This window comes from Vitis riparia, chromosome 6 (genome assembly GCF_004353265.1).
Source record: "Vitis riparia cultivar Riparia Gloire de Montpellier isolate 1030 chromosome 6, EGFV_Vit.rip_1.0, whole genome shotgun sequence".
Taxonomy (NCBI): Eukaryota; Viridiplantae; Streptophyta; class Magnoliopsida; order Vitales; family Vitaceae; genus Vitis; species Vitis riparia.
The window spans coordinates 14,468,897-14,484,849 of NC_048436.1; the positions used below are offsets into that span (position 1 = coordinate 14,468,897).

A 15,953-nucleotide genomic window follows, 5' to 3' on the forward strand; every position below is an offset into this window, starting at 1 on the left:
ATATAAATATGAAAAATAATTAAAAATAAAATACTATATATAAAAGTTATTTTTAAAATATATTTAAAAATAAAAAAAAAATTTAAAAATATTTGGAATTTCCAAATGGACATTTGTTTTACAAAATATTGGAGAATAGTTTTTAAAACATATTTAAAAATTAAAAAAAAAAAGTTAAAAGTATTTCAAGTTCTCAAATAAACATTTATTTTACAAAACATTAAACAACAATTTTTTAAAATTATACTTGAAAACTGTTTTTCAAAACTATTTTTGAAAACAATTAACAACAAGAGTTTAATAACTTCTATTGTAGGTACACAATATGCTAATATATAACAATTGAAGGAAATTCGAATTCATAAAAACAATTAAAAACTCATTTTAAAAACTATTCTCATATAATTTTTTTTTTTAAATTGTTTTTGAAAACATTCTACAAAAAACCTATGAATTCTCAGAACTCATCTTTTGACATTCTAATTCCGTGATCTAAATTTTGGTTTGAAAAGTCTTGATAGCATTATTATTAGGAAATGAACTAACAATTATTTAAAAGGGAAAAAACAGTTGATTTCCAATGAGTTTGGACCCTACTGTGGTTGTTTCGATTAGACCTCTAACTTGAAATGCCATGGGGCCATTCCAAGCTTTTTGAAGTTGTAATTGTAATGGCATGGGTCCAATTGAAGCTTTTTGAACTTGAAATTTGATATCTTTATAAAAATAAAAAATAAATATAAATATAAAAAAATTAGAATGACCCACCCATTGAAAGTGATCCGACCCATGAATCCTAGCCATATACTACTCCCAAATCCCAATTTCAAACAGATTTGGGTATTCATTTTCTCCTCACTATTTAAAATTAGGCCAAGAGTACACTTTTCTTGACAAATAATCTTATGATTTTCCATCAAATTTGTTAAATAATTTCTTTATATAAATATGGTAATAAAATATATTTAAATAAATATAGGACTCAAATATGTCATGGGAGTATAAAAGATCTTATCTACTACGAAAAATGAGACCAATCAATGAATAATATTAATAGGATAAAAAAAAATGGAATTAAGCTAAGAAAAAGATGACTTAAGAAATAATATAACTATGAAACTTAACGTGTAGTTTGTGTGTTTTTTTTAAAAAATTTTTATATAAAAGTAAGAATTATTAAAAAAAAAGTATAGAATTTATTTTATATGGTTAAAAATTTTAGAAATTTAAGATAGTAAAAAGTTATTAATATAATAATTTTATTAAACATATTCTAAAAGCCATCATCTTTTTTTAAATAAATATATAATCCTATGTTTAATTCTTAGAAAAATATGGATAAAAATATGAAGAAAAGAAAAGTAAAAGGAAAAAGGAAAATAATAAAAATAAATTAAAGTTAATAAATTATTTTTTACACGTATTATTAAATTCAATTTATTTTATTTTTTTTAATTATATAAAAATTAAATAATTTAAAAATAATGCCTTCCAACTGATATTAAAATGATTTTAGTTGGACTTTTGGCAAAATGGGAAGAGTTTGGTAAAATGTGGGGTGGACTGGATGAGTTGATGCCAAATCATGCCGATGAGTTTCAACTTTCAACTTCAACTCCCACCTTCAAATAATGCCTTCCAACTGATATTAAAATGATTAGGTACGGATCCCATACTCATCTTCCTTATCATTCACTCACCCTCATTTATTATAATATTTTTATTATTATTATTGCCTTGTCATTTTTAATTTTTTCTTTAAATTTATTACATGTCTTCACATAAATATTTTTTTGTTTTTAACTAGTAAAATAAAAATTTTACTTATATTTTCATGCTCGTTCAACCTCATATATTAACAAAAAGTCTGAAACAATAAATAATTTATGAGTTTTTAATATTCGAATTTTTCGAAAAAGTCAAACCTTAATTCAAATGATTAATAATGTGTAATTGAATATTAAATTGGTTTATAACATTAAATTTATTTATGAAATAATAAAAATTATTATATAAATATTTTAGGATGAAAATAAAAGAAGTCAAATAGATGAAGAAGGGTAAAGTTTATATCGAATAGATCAAGATATAAAGATGTAAAATAGAGTAAGAGATATAAAATAAAGGGATGACTTGAAATTCAAATTTTAGATACAAGAACTTTTGAAAAAGGGTAAAAAAGAAAAATTGAATTATTTTTTTACACCTACAAATTTGTTGATTTTTCTTTGAAGGGGTTGAGAATTATTTGCATAGGTTTTACGTGTGGGTGATGTAGTTAACTGCCATGCGGGTGAGACATTCATCTTTCTCATAAATTCGAAGAGGCCAGCTGGAGTGTTGGAGGGTGGTTGACAAATTTTTTTTAAATTGAAATAACATTTAAAAAAAAAAAAATTGGAATGGCTTCTCTCTCTCTCTCTCTCTCTCTTTCTCTCTCTCAATTGGCATGCAATTCACCAAAGAAGCCCTTAGCCTACAACAAATTTTCAAACAGATATAAAATAGAAAATGAATACAAAATTTAAGCTTAGTGTTGTTATCAATTATGGTCCCAATTAGAATAATTTTTAACTTCCACTTTTGGTTTTTAGCAATAAAATAATAATAATATTATTATTATTATATATTTTCACAATTTTTTATATCATAAATAAATCATACTAAAAATCATAAGACCTATCTTATTTTTCATATCCTTATTGAATATAAAAAACCAAAAGTTGTATTTGGCTTAAAAAAATTTAAGAAAACATTGGGGAAATTTGGAAAGAAAAAAAAACAATATATTCAAAGTAAATGAATTATTTTTATACATTTCTTTAAATTCATTTCCTCTATTGTATATATGTATAAACTTTTAACTAATTTTAATTATTATTTTTTTATAATAAACCAAATTTAAGAAAATCATTTTTCTTGATATTTTTGTTCTTTATGTAATACTTCTCAAAAAATTAAATATTAACAAAAGAAATAAGGTAAATTATAAATATCCTCCACATACTTTCATTTGCATCTTAAATTAACCCCAAAACCTTTTTTGAAATAGTGTCAACCTTAAATATGAAATAAATTCTTAGAATAAGATTTTCATAAAAATAGATAAAGAGCTCACAACTAATATATAGGCAAATTAGACACATAAATATATCATATAAAAATTCATTCAAAATATATGAAAAATATATTGATGAAGAAACTCATAATAACACATTCAAGTATATATGCATCGTATAAACCCATTCAGATATATATATGATTATCATATGAGTTTTTTTTAATCAAATTCCAATGAAAAATCTTAACGATAGAATCTATTTGATATTTTTGTATAATTTAACGTGAACATTGCTTCAAAAAAATAGTTTACAAATTTTATTCTCTTTGATGGTATTTCCACTAATAAAACACACAAACGCCAATCAGCATATACCAACCAAGCCCAAAGTTGTCCTAACTTTTTCATACCAAAATCACCATCAACCCACCAAAATCTCAAGTCATATTAGCGAACATGACAAGGTTACTAATTAAACAATACAATTTTGTCCATTGCCTGTGGGTAGAGGGCAGCCCTTCTCCTCCACTAGTGAATAATTTACCAAACATTTTGGTTTCTTTATCCCATTAACCCTAACATGACAATAAGCCAGTGTGTAAGTGTCTGCACGTGCGGGTAAATTTATCGACAAAGCTACCATCAGAGCACATTCAAGGGCGCACGAAGCTTCCTTGCATGGGGTTTTTGGACACCGACCATAGTAGAGAAAGGCCAAATTAGGGTTCTTAACTGATAATAATGGTGTCTACTGGACACACGAGGCGAGTTATTAAGATTCTTAATATGGAGTTGAATCCAAAAGAGTATTGAAGAATGTGAGGAAGTCTGTCTTCACCCCAAAGCCAAGGTGGAGTCCCAAATAATATATATGGATAGTTGATGCATAATCATTGGAATTAGAGTATTTTTTGAAGCTCCAACCACTACCGTAGTCCTTTTGTATTTCCCACTGCTACATTGCCTCGTACTTGCTCCGCCACCCCCTATGGCTGGCTGTCTATGAATAAATAATTAATTAATTAATTAATTAATTAAATTATTTTTGTATCTTTTATTTGGTCATTATCTCTAGGTGCAGTGCAGTAACATTCATGGCCGATGTGAACCATAGATTTTGTTGCCATAGCTGGCATTTTGGATTTGAAATATGCTTCTCCGGGCTCAAAATGAATTGGGTTCATGGTATTTTAGCTTTGATCTGGAAATCTGGAAATCTGGATTAATTTCAGTTGGGGGATGAATTTTAGATAATGTTTTTACAAATCTCGAGAAAAAAAGTTATGTTTTTCAATTAGATTCGACTTCTAACTCTACACACGTACTTCAGATCATTTAGTACAGCGATCAAGAAGATATCATACCAAAATTTTAATAATATACAATCTAGGTGGGTCAATAATTTAAAAATATATATTAATTTCAATTGAGGGCCTCTTCGGTCATCTTTGGTCATTTAATATATATATATATATATATATATACACAAATATATATTAATTTTTTTAAAAAAAAATTATTCAGAAAATATGTTGTTTTTTTCTAATAAATTTGAGACATTTTTAAGAGTTTTTTATATAATATTCTAAAAAAATTATTAAAAATATGAAAAATAAAATAAAATTTCTTATATTATCCATAATTAAGTGTATAGTACCTTCACAAAGAATAAACTAAAAAAAAAACTATTTTGAGAATTTTATTCTTAAAAATAATTAACAACTAATTTTAATTTCTATTCTACAAAACTGTTTTTTTATATATGTGGTCTAGTTAAAAATATTGTTTTGAATTAATAACTAATTCTAATAACTATCCTCAAAAAAAAAAAATTATATATACATTTACGTCTTAAATATATAAATAAATAAGATTAAGATATAGATATGTATAACAAAACTTAAAAATATATACACCATAGCTATTATATATTTTGACATAGATTTGTTGGTGGGTGGCTTTCCCTTTGGAAAGAAGCCGGACCCTTGGGAGGAGATACATAGTTCCTACTTCCTTCCATGAGGAAACATGGGGCACGAGCGGTACTGCACAACCGCAGTGCCCTAGACAATTATTGCGTGCATGCATGGAGGTGTAAACGCCTGTGGAGAGAGCCAGGGAGGTAGGTCATGCCCACGAGGCTATGTCACACCCCCCACACAAGTCTAATCACCACCAAATAAATCAATGAGATTGGAAATTCACATTAAAGAAGGAAAACATGATAAGAAGAGAGAGCAAAAAGCCCAACACATCACTAACCCACAAAGCTGGAAAAGATAATATTCAACTCCATAAAGTGGTTGCCATAGCTCCACGCACTTCTTCCTCGCACCAAGCATGCCTCGCATTTCATCTCTTCCAATCCTTTTTCTTTGGCCAATAATTGCATTCATTTGAAGAGAAGATCTAATGTCATCCATGTACCACGTGGCTAATCCAGAAGTTCCTTCGATATTAATAAAATAGACTCAAAACACGTCATATCTAAATAATTTATCTAAAAATCAAAAAAGTAAAATATTATTATGTTTTTTAGTTTTGCAAGGGACTTTAGACTAGAAAGGAAAAATATCCATAAGAAATTCAAAGATATGAATTAGAAATTTGAGGATATTATTTATTATACCATGACTTAATGCATGTGCTTTTTTATCATATTTAAACTCAAAACAAAATGATCCTTTATCATTATGCATAGAATTTTTTTTTAGTTAGATGACTTAATGCATGCACTTGTAGGGATCGACTTACCCGATCAATTCATGGGAGTTGAAGGGGTAGTGCTTTTGGAAAAAAAAAATTATGTTATAAATAACGAGTTTGTCTCTATTATATATTTTAGGATTTGATTTTTATAGAGTGCAATTGCTATTGAAATTGATTTTTTAAGAGTTTCATCGTTATACTCCTTTTCATTCCTTTTGATAAATGGATTTTTGTGTGTTGGTATGCTCGATAAACGTAAAAATCAAATTAATCATCAAATCATATTAAAAATCTTATTAGTTTTTCTTTATTTTCTACATACATGAAAACAATATATAATAGTTTTTTTAAATTTCATAAACCATTTCTATCTTTTTTGCTTTACCATACCATGACTTAATGCATCTACTCTTTCTTACTTAAGCTCGAAACAATACGATCCTCTATCATTATGCATAGAGATTTTTTTAGTTTAATAACACTTACATTTTTATTTTTATTTTTTTTAAGTCTCTATTCCCCATTTCAAAGAAGAACAATGCATTTTAAACTCGTTAAGATCTTAAGAATTTGTGCCAAATCTTTTTAAGAATTTTCAATGGAGAAATCAAGAGTGGGTGAGATTTATAGTCTCATATATTCAATATAAAATGCATTGTTCTTCATGTAGCTCACTAAAAGTTAAGATTGAACTCAAACCATATCATTGAAACAACTTGGGAAAGTAATATTTTATGCCTTATTTTTCGTGTTCCCAAACATGGAGCAGGATTTCATGGGAGATTTGATAGGATAAATTAAAATTCGTTAGCAGAAATATTAATAATATCATCATTATTGCTAGCTTCAGTACAACTAATATCATATATAGCTAATCCAAATATCACATAAGGCAACCTTCTTAACCCTACTATCATAAGTCTGCAAAACCATTCTCTTCAATCCCACATAAGGCTCCAATACAAGGCCCAGCTCAAGCAACTGTAGAAGTCTCTTTTGGGCTCAATGAAATTAGAGTTGGACCCAACATTGAAAATAAGGTCCCTTTTTGTGTGTCTATGTATACATAATACTACTATGTCTGATGAAATATGTTATGTCATGTTTATACTCAATTTATAAAATAAATAAAAAAAATATAAAATAAAATATATATTATTTTTAATGTTAAATATTTGTTTAAAATAAAAATTATATTATATTTTAATATTTACTATTAAAAAATATGAAATTTCTCTTATGTTTAGTGTTTTTTTTTATTAACAATATTGATAATTAAAATATTTAAATTATGAATAAAAAAATTTATATTATGTTTTTCAACATATAAAATACTTCTATACATTAAATAACACATATAGTATTATCTAACAATATATTTTATAAATATTTTTTAGTTCTTCTTTTTTAATCATAAATTTAATTTTTTTTATTTTGAAAAATAAGAAATACAAAAAAATAATAATTGTTGAAGATATATATATATATATATATATATATATATATATATATATATATATATATATATATATGGGAATGAATAATATATCCTATCTTTTGTTCTATCTCATATTTGATTGAATAGAAGATAGAATAAATGATAATATAATTTATTATATCCCATTAGCAATCAAATATATGATAAGATATATTATCATCTCTCCTATCTTATTTCATACTATATTCCGTCAATGAAAAATAAGATATGTTATTCTCTCTTATCTTATCTCATACTATTAGTGAAATAATATTGAAGGTTATAGAAAATAAATTTAAAAATAATTAGGAAATCAAAATATTATTATTTTCATAATTTATTTGATTAATTGCAAGTATATTAGAATATTTTATTGAAGCATTTTAAAATAAAAATAAAAATAAACAAATTCAATATATTTATATAATTATAATGTATATAAGACATAATAAAAACATCATTTTTAATCATATATCTCATTCCATGACACGTGTATTATATAAAATTTTATTATATTTCCTTTTAAACAAATCTTATCATCTAAAAACAGGTTACACTTTTTTAATCAACTCATTTTCCAAAAAAATAAAAATAGAAAAAAAAATATTTTTAAAAACTAAAAAAATCGAAAAATAAAATTTATTTTTAAAAAATAGAAATGGAAAATAAAAACTAAAAAAAAGGTTCTCCAAACTAATTGCAACCTTTGTCTCTTGCATTTCTAAATATGTTCATAATAACAGCAATAATAATAATTAATATTAGAAGCATTTGAATATACAAGGAAAATACACAAACAGAATCGATGTAGAAAGAACTTGCCTAAAATTTTATGATATGTAAACAAATCAACTTTCACTTGTAAGTTTCAAAGGAAAGGATTGATTGCTTCAAAAGGCCAAATGATATTAGCTGTGGCATTTGAATGAATAACAAGAAAGAGATGTCCCAAAATGGGCAGTATATATGATCCCCTTTCCATATTTTCCTCTCCTTACGTACAACTTCAGTTCTATACAGAATTCAAATCTCTCGAAAGAGTGATTATAAGGAAAAATCCTTGATTCCCTTTTTACGATTCCCATCTTACTACTACAAAAACCAACCCCATTTCATTGAGAAAATAAATAAGATAGGGAGAATGGCACCAATGGCACCAAAGACCCTGATCTTCATCCTTCTGATGCTTGTTTCCACCACCATCATCCATACATGCAGTGCCCAAACTGACAAAAAGTTCCCTGCAATTCTGACCTTTGGAGATTCAACTCTGGATACTGGCAACAACGACTTTCTTGAGACACTATTCAAAGCCAACTTCAAACCTTATGGTAAAGACTTTCCTGGGCAAGTCCCTACTGGGAGGTTTTCTAATGGAAAACTTGTGCCTGACATTCTGGCCTCTCTGCTGAAACTTAAGGAGACTGTCCCACCTTTCCTGGACCCAAATCTTTCCAATGATGAGCTCGGTACTGGAGTCAACTTTGCCTCAGCAGGAAGTGGGTATGATGAGCTAACCACTTCTGTATCAGGGGTGATCCCAGTGAAGAATCAGACTCAGTACTTTGAGGATTATATAAAGAGGCTCAAGGGAGTTGTTGGGGAAGAAAAGGCTAAGAATATAATAGAGGGGGCTTTGGTTATTGTGAGTGCAGGCTCCAATGACCTCGTCTTCAACTACTATAGCTTAGCCGGCAGCAGACGTCAGCTTAATATCACCCAGTACCATGATTTTCTGCTACAAAGGGTCCAAGACTTTCTCAAGGTAATAAACAACTCAATTCACACAATCCTCTCTCTCTCTCTCTCTCTCTCTCACTCTATATATATATATATATATATATATACCTCATGCAGGTGTCATTTGGGTATTTGATTTATAGGCTATATATGATCTTGGAAGCCGAAAAATAGTTGTTGCTGGGCTTCCTCCAATTGGGTGTCTGCCAATCCAGATAACTGCAAGTTTCAAGTCACCAAGCAATAGAACATGTCTGACGGATCAGAACTCAGATTCTCAAGCTTATAACAGCAAGCTTGAAACCTTGCTGGGTCAATTAGAAGCATCATTTCCTGGAAGCAAATTTGTGTATTCAAATCTGTTCGATCCAGTGATGGACATGATCAATAATCCACAAAAATACGGTATGATTTTTTTTTCCCTCATGATCAGATGGTTAAGTAGTGTGAAATGATTTAGAACTGACGGGAGTGTTTGGGATATATGCATATGATTAATAACAGGGTTTGTGGAAACCAACAAAGGATGCTGTGGAAGTGGGTTTTTCGAAGCGGGACCTCTCTGCAATGCGTTATCTGGGACATGTGACGACACTTCCCAGTATGTGTTTTGGGATAGCATTCATCCTACTGAATCAGTTTATGCTCACATAGCCCAGAACTTGAAGGAACTCTCAGACAAGCTATAATCAGATTCACAGATCAGCAATATTCATTGAGATTTATTGGTGATCTCCACATCTTCTTCTTCATTTTGTGCTTTGGACTTACGCCTAATTAATAAACCAGAGCTTTTATTAGCCAGATTTAAGCATCAAGGAAGCGACTACTGACTGCATGCCTTGTTCTTCTCTTTTTGGATCCTTTTGAATTTTGATTTAATAAGAAATACAAATATTCTAACAGAAAGCAATCTATATAATCATAAACTAATATTCATTTAAAAAAATAATTTCATTTCTCCTCAATGTTGTAGCAAAGCGTAAAGAAATGAAAAGGTCCAAGAATGTTGAAAGCTTCTCTTGATAATCATACGGAGGTGATGTTAATATTTATGAACTCTGAAGACTTACAAAGATTATAATAAGATAATAATTTGAATTTCAAGGATAAAAAGCAATAGACCTAAATATCTAAAGGGTGTCTAGGAATTAGGAGGGTAAAAATGTTTATAAAACTTCAATTACTAAACTAGAATGGAGAATCTTATGGATAATGATGACATCTAAGCTAAGATTATGAAAGAAAAATATATTTAAAACACTACTTTTTCAGTATTTTCATAGTTTGGAAAGAAATTAATTTCAATAAAAATCAAATTTTGAAAATATAATTCCAAAATAATTTAAATAAAAAATAAATGAAAATGGACTATTTGCACAATAATTTCACAAGTTTCCTATCACCTCGGTTTTGTTTGGCTAAAGGGCATTTTGGATTTTAACCCAAAATTCAAGCATATATGACACCCTCTAAGAAGTTTGACTTTGACCCAAGACTGTTCATCAATAACATGTATGTAACATAAATCAACACTTCCAACTTCTAAAATCTAAAGCCCATCTTTAAAAATCATAACTTAAAACAATTTAATATAATAATAATTCAACATTAATCAAATTTAGGACGTTTTGTTGTTGACCATTTTATTACTCAGTCCCAACTCACATCAAATAGACCTTACTACCGTTATCTTCCTTTGTTGATCCTGCAACCTACAAATCTGCATTTACTCTCAATTCCCACCTCACTACTAAACTAAGTGTAATGATCCTATAAATACAACAAACCCATTTCATAGGGAAGGCATCATCTCAACAATGGCAATTTCAGCAAACACCCTCTTCCTCCTGAGCCTTGCCTGCAGCACCATCATCCATATATGCAATGCCCAAATCAACATAACTTTCACAGCTGTTCTTATCTTTGGTGATTCAACCATGGATACTGGCAATAACAACTATGTCAATACACCGTTTAAGGGTGACCATATCCCTTATGGCCAAGACTTTCCAGGCAAAGTTCCTACAGGGAGGTTTTCTGATGGGAAACTGGTGCCTGATATGGTGGCCTCCTTGCTGAAGATCAAGGAGACTGTACCACCTTTCTTAGATCCAAAAATCACAGACAATGAACTAAAAACTGGAGTGACCTTCGCATCAGCTGCTTCTGGATATGATGATCTAACTTCGGTTTTATCACAGGCGATACCAGTGTCAAAGCAGCCTAAGATGTTTAAGAAGTATATAGAGAGGCTTAAGGGAGTTGTGGGGGAACTGGAGGCTATGAGGATTGTGAATGGGGCTTTGGTTATTGTAAGCTCAGGGACTAATGACTTTTGTTTTAATTTCTATGATGTACCCTCCAGAAGGATTGAGTTCAGCAGCAATGGGTACCAGGATTTTCTGCTGAGAAAGGTAGAGGATCTTTTAAAGGTAAGAAAAATCTCTCGATCTCTCTTTGATCTCTCCCCTGACCCGACCCTTTCTCTTATGTTCATCATCTCTGAATTTGATATGTAGAAACTATATAATCTGGGTGGCCGAACAATGGTCATAGCTGGGCTTCCTCCAATGGGGTGTCTGCCAATCCAAATGAGCACACGCTTTGAGCTTCCGGGTATTTTTCGGGTCTGTTTGGAGGATCAGAATTCAGATGCTCAGTCTTATAACAGCAAACTCGAGAAATTGTTACCTCAGATACAGAACTCACTTCCTGGGAGCAAAATCTTATATGTAGATATATATACTCCATTGGATGACATGATTAATAATCCAGAAAAATACGGTAAGATCTAGTTATCTTAATTTTTCGACAAAATACAATTGCATAAATGAATAGAAAAACCTGGAACTACACCCATCAGTTGTGTTAATTAACCGGTGATATTTACTCACGTGTACAGGTTTTGTGGAAACCAAGAGAGGATGCTGCGGAACGGGGCTCGTGGAAGCAGGGCCTCTATGTAATTCACTCACTCCAGTGTGTGAAAACGCTTCCCAGTACGTGTTCTGGGATTCCATTCATCCTACCGAAGCGGCTTACAGGGTGCTTGTCGAATACTTGGAGAAGGACCTGTCAACCAAGATACATAATTCAGTCGGAGAAAAAAATTGATTTGGGCGTAGGATTGTCCTCTTTTGATTAGTTTATTATAATTCATGTATTTCCATTAGCTGCTTGGAGTCATGGAAACATGGAAACAAACCTGGAAAATTTAAAGAAAATTTGTGTCTCAAACTTGGTTCAGAAGCCCAAATTCCTTGAAACCAGTTTCAAATTTCTTCATTTCAAGTAAAGATTGCACACAAAGAGAAATGGCTGTGATTACATCCATATACTGAAAGATTTCGTGTAAGCTTAGACTAAGCTAATACAATACGTTACATCAATTCATCCATACAACACTATGATCACTGTCTTGGCTTCACTTTCCTCCACCACCACCACCACCAACTCTCTGAAACAAGCCGTTAACCCGAGCTCCAATTTCTTCCACAGAGTACTTGATAAGCTTCTCCGGATGCTTCCCGGCTTCTGGAACACTCTGGAGCCTTCCAAGGAAGTTGCGGTAGACCTGAGACAAGTTCTCGACCACTGAAATCCTCAGCTCCTCTCTGAGCTGTTCATCGAAAATGAACCAGGTAGATTGAGCCCTGCAGGTCTCATCAAAATGCAAGTTGAATAACTTGAGCCTCTCCCTCATGGTGTTCAATGAGGGGTTTGGAGCCAGTGAGGTATTGTCTGCCTTCAACACTGCCAAAACCTTATTCCATGAGCTTCTTTGATAGTTCACTTGATATTGTCGGATTTTTGCAGTGTGTTTCCGGATCCAATCGTCGCCTAAGAGCAATCCCAGTTCACTGTCTTTAACCTTTTGAACAATGTATTTTCCATTATTCATCATGAAAACAGAGCACAAGGCAGGGTCTCTGTAAATCCTCGATTTCACCTCCAGATTGCTCTCCAACAGCTCCATTATCCAAGCCATTTGAACTGATAATGAGGAAGATGATGTTCGATCATCGATGCTTTCATTGAAGACTTGCTCCAGAGTTTGTCGGGAGCGGCAAGCTGCTCGGAGGTAGTTCATCACATAGCGGGTGATGGGATGAAGGCCACCGCCGGGAACCTCCGATTTTGCAGGGTCCCGCCGGATTAGATTCTCTAATTCCATTAATATTCCTCTGATCGCTTCTCCTAACCTTCTCCAGATAGTAATTGCTTCGTTTCTAAGCAACAAACAGTACTGATCGGAGAACACGGCTTCAAACTCAGGCATTAAGTCTCTCAGAGTTTCAAACACGTCAAGGACTTTGAACAACCGTTCTGGCGATCGGCTGCCGATTGCCACGGCGTCAGCAAAATTTAACAGCTGAATTGTGGAACCACGGCATACCTCCATGAAGGAGAGATTGGCTGCGGAGGAGAAGCCGAAGAAGACTCGATCGCAGAGACGCCGTTCGCTGGGGAAAAGAATCCGAAGCGCCACGGTCGCGGCCTTGGTCCACCGCTCGATTTGGTCCTCGAGATCACACCACGCCATTTTCTGAATTTCTTCGATGCTCAGCTTCTGTAACCCTAACCTAGAAATGCTTTCCTCCAAGAACTCTCTTCTGCAGCTACTGTAAACATGCGAACACTCCTTCCCGAACCCTGCTGCAACCATTCGTTTCGCGATCTCGTGCAGATCGTTGATCGTGACCGACGGTAAAGCGTCGATCAGGATATCATAATCGGAGATCGGGTGCGCGATGGGGATCTGGTGGTCGTCGCCGCATCCGATCATTCCTCCGTCGTCGTCTTCATCCTCTGAATCGAACAGGTAGTTACCAGCTGACTCGCCAGGTCCTAAGGGTCGACTCAGCTCGAACGACTCGCCACCCCGTTCCATCAACGACCTGAACTCATCCTCAACGCGAAACATCGCCTGCTGCAACAAATCCTCGGCGCGATCCAAACACGCGGCCACGGATTTTTCCCCAGTCATCGGATGCCACTCCCTGAGGGTGGCGATTAATTCGTCGACGGCGTCGAGGAACGCTCCGGCATCGACGGAATCCGCCCAGATGGGCTGATCTGCCGCCACGTACTGGGAGATCTGACGGTCAAGAGACTTCAGAGTGTGTTCCAGTGCAGCGCAGCTTCTAGGGTCCCCATCACCCATCTTCTCCGACAACTTGTCACGCGAAAATCTGCCGTCAAAGTTGGAGAAAATCTGGAGAATATCATCGGCCGTCGAATCATTATGGCCCAGCGTTTTGGCTATGTGGCGCGCTACAGCTAAAAGCTTCTCTTCACCGTGCTCAGCCATTACCACTACGACAGGGTTCGCGTTCCACAGACCATTAAAGATTGGAAGGTACAAGAGTACTACTTATTTCTTTTGTCTTTAGTTTCCTGAGGATTTGCATGAACTCAAGTGCCATTAGGGTTTTTCAGTTTTGAAATTGACGCATAGACTTTTAATGGTGTGGAAATTGAGATAAGAGGGTAGAAAAGTTTTCTCGAGAAACGCGGTTTTCGTGAGTACCCATAAATCATAATAAAGAAAAAGGCAAAGAGAGGAAAAGAAACGCGGAAGAAGAAAGACCAAGACGAAAGACAGCAACGTTAAAAGAAAAGGTCAGAGTGCATCTCTTCGCAATTCTTCCCAACATTTTCGACTTTTGTGCTCTTTTCTTTGTGAAATTAATTTTCTACCAAAACAAACACTGGTGCAAGCCTCGAATGGAAACAGAGTTACAGGGAACAGTTAATTACTTGGATGACTTGATATCTTTATTAATCCTGAACACAAAATTACTTTGTATCTCAGTGTGATTTTGGTGACTGGATTTGGAATCGGACAAGTAAAAGTCCAAAGGGTATAAGAACAAAACTTGAATGACCAAAAGGAACCGCCAATTTTAAAGCCATGTATAAAGGAGATTCTGAATAATTGAAAAATGGTCTAAACAAAAAAAAAAAAAAAAAAAAAGTTTAGAATCAGAGACACCGGAAAATAAAAAATAATTAAAATTTAGCCGCATACGAACGAAATTAAAAAGAAATAGGTAGTGGAGCTTCCGACATCCTGTTAGAACTTAGAATTATAGTTGGACCAAGGCCCACAATAGAGAAAGAAGTGACAACAATGCCTTCACCACACGTTACTGGCGACGACGACTCATTATATGTCATTTCGTTCTCTTAAAGTCGACTCCATATCAAGTGTTCGCCCTAACGTTTTAATGCACTGAATTTTATTTTATTTTATTAATTTTCCAACTCTGCGAAGAATGACATAAGCCATGAATTGTACTTTGTGGGGCCTTGTCGAAGGCATCCAGGAAAAAGGGTGCTTTTTCCTTGTTTTTTTTTTTTTCTTTTGGCATTTTCAGTTGGTCCTTTTCCTGCGTTTGGTCCATTCACTGTAACAGAATGAAATGGTCTCCAAATGAATCAAATAATTGCATGCCCCTGAATTATTTCTAAAGTTACCAAATTATTCTGCCTGCCTCAGAATTTTGGGTTGATCATACGGACGTTTATGTCCCTGAGAATAACTTCATAATTTTCTGATAAAACTAGAGCTGGGCAAGGCAGAACAATCCACCTTTTTCTAAAATTCTTCATACTGTTTCTATCAATTCACCGCTTTTCCATAGCAACGGAAGGGCAGCGTTTTTTTCTATTTACAATGTCTAATCTCATATGAAATGAAACTGCTTAGTTACCACATGAAGCATGATCGAGCTCTGCGTAGGGAACGAACGTGAAATTATATTCAGAATAAAGAAAATGAGAAAATGCTTGACAACTTTTTTCAGAACAGGTTTTTAAAATAACTTTTTAAATATTCTCAATTTTTTTTTAGAATAGTTTTTTAAAAAATAATAATAATAATGCAGGCAAATCATCCAAGTCAAGAAGAAGTAATGGACCTTATCTTCCGATATGATCAAAACAATCAACAGAAAAAAC

The 15,953-nt window shown here is 32.7% G+C and overlaps 3 protein-coding genes across 3 annotated transcripts; 2 read left to right on the top strand and 1 right to left on the bottom strand.

The window, feature by feature from the left end:
* The first annotated feature begins 8,373 nt into the window (after positions 1–8,373).
* On the top strand, positions 8,374–9,676 carry LOC117917016 (GDSL esterase/lipase At1g58430-like). Its single transcript, XM_034833249.1, has 3 exons — positions 8,374–9,012; positions 9,131–9,392; positions 9,492–9,676. The coding sequence occupies exons 1-3, from the start codon at positions 8,389–8,391 to the stop codon at positions 9,674–9,676; spliced, it is 1,071 nt and encodes a 356-aa protein (XP_034689140.1). The 5' UTR covers positions 8,374–8,388.
* A 1,131-nt stretch (positions 9,677–10,807) lies between these two features.
* LOC117917017 (GDSL esterase/lipase At2g31550-like) lies at positions 10,808–12,104 on the top strand. Its single transcript, XM_034833251.1, has 3 exons — positions 10,808–11,422; positions 11,510–11,774; positions 11,893–12,104. Exons 1-3 carry the CDS (start codon positions 10,808–10,810, stop codon positions 12,102–12,104), a joined length of 1,092 nt encoding a protein of 363 aa, XP_034689142.1.
* A 142-nt stretch (positions 12,105–12,246) lies between these two features.
* On the bottom strand, positions 12,247–14,676 carry LOC117916367 (exocyst complex component EXO70B1-like). The gene has a single exon (XM_034832328.1). The coding sequence runs from the start codon at positions 14,299–14,301 to the stop codon at positions 12,415–12,417; it is 1,887 nt and encodes a 628-aa protein (XP_034688219.1). The 5' UTR covers positions 14,302–14,676; the 3' UTR covers positions 12,247–12,414.
* Positions 14,677–15,953: the final 1,277 nt, after the last annotated feature.